This window comes from Hevea brasiliensis, chromosome 2 (genome assembly GCF_030052815.1).
Source record: "Hevea brasiliensis isolate MT/VB/25A 57/8 chromosome 2, ASM3005281v1, whole genome shotgun sequence".
NCBI lineage: Eukaryota > Viridiplantae > Streptophyta > Magnoliopsida > Malpighiales > Euphorbiaceae > Hevea > Hevea brasiliensis.
In genome coordinates this window covers 96,160,789-96,167,240 of record NC_079494.1, presented here as the reverse complement: position 1 = coordinate 96,167,240, position 6,452 = coordinate 96,160,789, and the positions used below count along the sequence as shown (strand labels likewise).

At 32.0% G+C, this 6,452-nt stretch overlaps 1 protein-coding gene across 1 annotated transcript; it reads left to right on the top strand.

The window, feature by feature from the left end:
• The first annotated feature begins 2,838 nt into the window (after window positions 1-2,838).
• Window positions 2,839-4,342, top strand: LOC131170567 (NAC transcription factor 32-like). The gene is made up of 3 exons (XM_058129833.1): window positions 2,839-3,126; window positions 3,304-3,587; window positions 3,675-4,342. Exons 1-3 carry the CDS (start codon window positions 2,868-2,870, stop codon window positions 4,185-4,187), a joined length of 1,056 nt encoding a protein of 351 aa, XP_057985816.1. The 5' UTR covers window positions 2,839-2,867; the 3' UTR covers window positions 4,188-4,342.
• The last annotated feature ends 2,110 nt before the right edge of the window (window positions 4,343-6,452 follow it).

The following is a 6,452-nucleotide window of genomic DNA, read 5'->3' as shown; positions in this document are numbered from 1 at the left end:
CAAAATCATTCAGGTGGATATTGATCATGTCAAATTCAATATCAGAGCCACCGAAGAACCATGCCATGAGTTGTTCTCACCTCCAATCTCCAACAACGAACGACGATTGTCCTTGTCAGAAAGTTCGGATGCTGACGTGGACTCCGAAAACAACCCTATTGGTGCATCTGGCAAGCGCAATGAGAATGTGAGTGCAAGTGGCTTATACCTTTCTGAAGACAACTACATCGATCATGAAAATTCATATGCAACGCATGATAAGCAACATCAATTATTGAACCAACACCATAGCCGCCTCTCCCTTAACGATTCTTCGGCAACTCTTGCCATCCAAACAGATGGGGAAGATTTGGGAACCCCAAAGAACATCGAGCTCCACAAATCTCAAATCGAAGCATCGTCAGAATTTGAAATACAGATAACAGAATCTTGTTCTCCAATGCATAAGCATAATTTGAATTCTGATTATCTGCACGCTGCTCCTGTCTTTGAGGACCCCTTAGCATCTTTAATCAACACAGCAAACGGTAAATGACAGTTGCCAATCTTCCTTTATTAACTTAGAGCTTCTAGAAATTGGTAAGCCTCCCTGCACCCATTATTTCCGCTCCAACTGTTATCAATTACTCCTGGCCAAATCAACAAGACCAGCAAGCCCAAACCATTTAGCTCTGTTTCCTTATATAGCTACTAGCCCAGCCCAGCTCCCACTCCCTGCGATTCACTTATTTGAGATCTCCCCAAAGCTTAATGGTGGCGGAAAAATGAAAAAAGGATCAAAAACAGGAAGAATGTGAAGCCAGCAAATAGTGACATCCATCGCATGAATTCTCGCCCCAAGAGAAAAAATTCCAATGAATATTCCTTAGACATAGCAGATGAAGCTTGGCAAGCTGTCAACATGGGAAAGCAGTTGGGTATGTCTTTTTCTCATTCAGATGAACCCGTAGCAAGATACTTTATGGATTAATGATCTTTTGCAACACTCCAGCCGTTGATTCCTCTCCTTTATTATAACCTTCTCCTTTTCTGCTTATGGTTTCAATCACCTTGTAGTGATCCGTTTCAATCCACCCAGCAGTTTCTCTTTCAATTTAGCAGGATCATCTGAAACTTTTCCTTCAATGGTGGGGTATTGTTTTTCGCTTCCCGAAGGATTTTGCATCAATATTTCTTTAATGGATGGCTCTAGTTAGTGGAAAATGCAAGAAGATTTTTAGCTGTCCTTTTTTGCAATTTGATGTTCCTTGTGGCTCCAAAGAAATAATGCCTGTTTAATAGAAGCTGAATGCATTAAACTGCAAGTGAAGAGTAAAACTCAGAGACATATATACAAGGTTGGGTGAACACTGTTGATTTCCACACTTTGCTCTTTTATTCTGCTGAGATTTAAACTTTGATGTTAAAGTGGGGTCTTATGGCTGGCTTTGTAATCTTGGGGATTCAATCATTTCTTAGAAATTGCCCACATGAATCAGAGTTTTGATCTCTGCTTGCTTCCTGTTGCTTTCTTTTGCTGTCTTGAGAGTTGATTAGTATTGTGGAATTTTAGTCCTGTTATTGCTATGTTGTTAGCACAAACAAGGATGCTCCATTTTGTATTTTGTAGCTCTCTAGTGAGTTTTAGTTGGCGTGGATTAAACTTTGAGAAGTGGCCATTGTAAAGAGTTGCAGGGCTCTGATAAACATTAGCCCATTAGTTACATGAGATGAGGATTGCAACAACAAAATGAGATGCTATCTTGATAATCTTATCACAAATCACTCGTATTATAGGGTTTCACTCCTATCCAAGTCTATTGGATGATTTGGCTTTGTATTCAATGGTTTCTTGTTTCTTCTAAATATTTTGCTATTTGTGTAACATTTATATATACCGACTAAATTAATTAATTTCTAAGATTAGTTTATTAGATAAATAAAAAAAAATTCATACCTATATTATTATTATTATTATTGTTATTATTATTATTATATAAAATTTTATTTTAAATTACAATAAAAAAACTTAATTGGGTAGAAGTTTAGTCAAAGTTAGACTAAAAATGTAAATTTATATAAATTCTAAAATTAATTTTTTAAATTAATTTAAAATATTTTAAAAATAAAAATTTAAAATAAATTGATTTTTATCAACGGTTAAATGTAGTCTTTTATTTTCCATAATGCTAAATTATCATAATATATAATTATTTGAAATATAAAATAAAATAAAAGATAGTAATAGATAATGTTTAAATGATAATTTTATTTAAAAAATAAAATATTTAGAATTTAAAAGATATAACGTTTGAAATCTGAAATACAAAATAAAATGAAAGATAGAAATAGATAATGTTTAAATGATAATTTTATTTAAAAAAAATATTTAGAATTTAAAAGATGTAACATTTGAAATTTAATTTTTAATAAATTATATGTATATATATATATTCAAAATTTTTGACATATATAATTCATAAATATCCATATCCATATCATAAGGTGTGATAATATAATTTATAAATATAATAATCTTAAATTTCATTTTAATTATTTTTTTTGGTTATAATTAATACTATTAAATAATACTTAACTAAATAATTTTATCTTAAAATATATAATTATTAAAATTTGAAATATAAAATAAAATGATAGATAGTGTATAGATAATGTTTAAATAATCTTAGAAGTTTGATTGGTTTATCAGATATTAATAAGAATAGATAAATATTAAGTCTTGAAAATCTATCTTTTAGGGTTATTTTAATTTTTATTAGAAGTCTATTCATATAAAAGAGAGAAAGTTGAGGGAGAGAGAATTTCAATACTTTTACGTAAGCCTGCATCAGTCTTCTCGGGAAAAAATTCCTCGCAAGAGTCCAATTATGGAGGTGACACAGCCGCAGTCCAATGCTTCTGTTACCGCTACTCGTCAACCTCGAACAGACCCCATCAATGACAACAACAGAAAGAACTTCATTGATATTGATTATTTTAATTCTTTTCCACCCGGGTATAGGTTTCGCCCTTTGGACGGAGAGCTTGTCGTTCATTACTTGAAAAACAAGATAGCCAATCAACCCTTGCCTCCAAACAAGATCATGGAGGTTAAACTTTATGAGTACAATCCCGAGAAGCTTGCAGGTTCTTTGATCTTTAACACAACCGATTTCCATGCTTATAGATATATTTACGCGATGATTTTGTTTTTGCAATGTTATAATTTTTTTTCTTCTTTTCCACTATGATTTTGTTTTGCAATGTTATGATTAAATCTATGTTTTGTCGATGGATTTACCTTTTCCTTGTTTTGATGAACAGAGGAGTATTGGCAATGCGGGGAGAAAGAATGGTACTTTTTTACACCAAGGGACAAGAGATATCCAAATGGAAGTAGACCAAAACGAGATGCCGGTGGTGGATACTGGAAGGCAACTGGAGCGGATAAAGCTGTTAAATATAAGGGTGCTGTGGTTGGATATAGGAAGGCACTTGTTTTCTACATGGGAAGGCCTCCAAATGGTACAAAGACTAACTGGATTATGCATGAATATAGGGTCAGTGATGCCCCTCCAAGAATCAAAACAAGTGCCGATGACATGAGGGTAATTAAATAAATATTTAAATTTCTTGTTTGTTGTTCATTAATTTTTCTTTTGTTTGATTAATTCTCTTTTCTTTTTCTGTGGCAGTTGGATAATTGGGTTTTATGCAGGATATATAAGAGGGATGCGAAAGACAATTTGAGAAGTCGACTTTCAAATGAGGAACAATCTGCAGAGTTAGATGATCAAACTGCTGATGTTGTTAGGGATGTTGACAAAAATAGCGATCCTCCAGCCTACACAAACGCCCTTAACGACAATAAGGAAATTGTTTCAATCCCAATCCAAGAGAATCCAAGTGCATTTTATGAAAATCCTCCTTACGTTCCAATCAACAATTATGATCATCACCAAGCAATGTTAGAAGCTGCCAATTATCAACGAGCAATGTTTGCAGCTGCCAACTATGGATCTTATCGAACTTATGCTACTGGTATGACACCACCAATGCCAGAGGACATCCAGATACATCCCACAGAGGACATCCAGATACATCCCACAGAGGACATCGTATCTAAATATCTGAATGAGAATTCTTGTGAGTTCGAGCTATCACTATCACCGGATGATTGGGATATTATTTCCAATTGTCTACTATAGTTAGTAATTAGTTATATACAGTGATTGACCATCATGTGATTTGAAATTATTTAGTCATTTGGTGATCACCTTATGTATAGGATGATGATAACTGGTTAGTTAGCAGGGAACATCCAGTTTTGTCAATTGAATTTGCTAGAATCAATGGAAAAACAATAACCAATGTCCATTTACTTCAATAAATGGAGGATAGTGATTGCAGAAGCTGCTCCAAAAAGGGTGCATGCAATTATACATTCAAATGCAAGAGTGCTTGCCAAACGCAGATTTCGCCGCATATAAGGAACGTCTGTGTCCAAACCAATCAAGAACATAAAAATGACTCGAAAATTGAATGTCAGAAGTTGATAGTATTCTATAGAAGAAGACTGGATAAAGAATTCCTGAAGTTTTTTGATTTTGCACGACAATGAAGGACCTAGCACTAGTCCAGCCTGAAAAACAAAACAGCAAAAAAATAACAAGATATGAAGTACTGCAAAAACCTTAAAAATCTGCTCTTGTATCAAAGAAAGACTGGAAATGCATACAATAATATTTGCAACAGGTCCTGGTTGTCCTGAAGGTGTCAAGATAAGATGAAAAATGCGGGAGATTACAAGCATACGAGCTGCCTGCATTCCTGTTGTTATTATTGGGTTAAAGTTAAAGAGATCTTTCTGGCAAATTGCACGTTTGGCAAATTGTGCAGCATCCATTTCCCAAGAATAGCCTTCTGCTTAATTTACAATTGCAAGTTGATACCCGAACGAGAATGGAAACTAAGCTAGAGAAAGGGACTTAGAAGCATCAAGAAAGTAAAGAGAGAGAAGAGAGAGAGAGATTATAGCAAGATTAACATCCCTTCCTTTTTCCTTCTATCTCATCACCCATTTTCTGTGCTTAGGACTTGTGTGTGGCTTGGGAGCATTATCTTCACATCTCTGATTTCTTGGAGAACCTTTGTTTGCGGCAACATGGTTAGAGACTATATGCTTTGTTTTTTCATTTCTATACATTTGACTCTTTCCTTTTGTATATGTGTCCAGGGAGTTGAAAGAGTGAGCAACGAACTCCTTACCATTCTCCTTATTTCTCTGAAAGCACCATTTCTAAGATAAAAATTATAAAGCACTAAACCAAGGGTTAGCAATTAACCAACTTTAATTCAATAGTATTGCAATTGTCTTTAAAAATATAAAATCTCAAATTCAAATCACAATCGAAGCCAAATTAATAACAAAAATAACAAGGGATAACATAACTTATAAAAATAAAATGAATTCACTTCTCACCTTATTATTTAAGAGTTAAAATTCTTAAATAAGACCACAAATGAAGCATTTTTCTTATTTGCAAATCTCTTAATTTAGATATAAATGTATAGTTGTTAAATTCGGATCAAACCTGCCGATTGGACCGGTGAACCAATGAATCAGCCTTTAAATTAGTCTAAGTTTATTAATGAGCCAGATAAAAAAGCGATTCGATATGACTCGGTCGACCTGACGGTTCAATTATTCAATAGATTTTTTTTTAGTTTTAATTTTATTATATACTTTCAACTTTCCATTGATTTTCTTAACTTAAAAATACATTAATATCTTATGATAATTACCATTTTACTCTTAAATTTTATCATTATGAATATTTTTATTTACCGATCACCTTTTAATTTATTAATTATTGATTATATCGACAAAAATAATGAAAAAACATGAAATTTAGATATTTATAAGTTATGGTTCAATAGAATTAGAGTCATCTCTAAAATCATAAAATTTTTAAATTTAAATCCCGATTGAAGTCCATTATATAAAAAAAATAAAAAAAAATATTTATTTTTTAAAATACAAAAACTAGAAAGGTTAATTTAACACAAATTATAAAGACATATTTTATAAGGCAGAAAAAAGAGAAGAAACAGTATGAAAAGAGAAAATAGGCAACTCTCTTATTTTATTGATAAAAATAAAAGAAAATGAAAAATAAAAAGTCTAATTTCCATATTTTATAAGAAAGAAAATAAAATTATAAAATTTTTTGTGAAAAATCATTTGAATCATTTTGTTTTCTATTCAAATTAGGCGGAAAGGAAATATACTATTAATTTTTTTTTCATTATGCCTTTTTTATAAATAGTTATTTTATATAATAATATAATAACTTTATCTTTATATATTTTTTTTCTTCAAAGCATAAATAAATAAATAAATCACTATATTCCTTCCTCTGTAAATTTCCCTGGTAATTCTGTTCAGTTTTCCTTCCAGCTCTCTCCTCTAC

What these genes read in the sequence shown, in the direction of transcription:
- LOC131170567 (XM_058129833.1), top strand. Translation starts at nt 2,868, where the DNA reads ATGGAGGTGACACAGCCGCAGTCCAATGCTTCTGTTACCGCTACTCGT. An exon ending in CAATCCCGAGAAGCTTGCAG is followed by an intron (nt 3,127 to 3,303) that starts GTTCTTTGATCT and finishes TTTGATGAACAG; the next exon opens with AGGAGTATTGGCAATGCGGG. An exon ending in CAAGTGCCGATGACATGAGG is followed by an intron (nt 3,588 to 3,674) that starts GTAATTAAATAA and finishes TTTCTGTGGCAG; the next exon opens with TTGGATAATTGGGTTTTATG.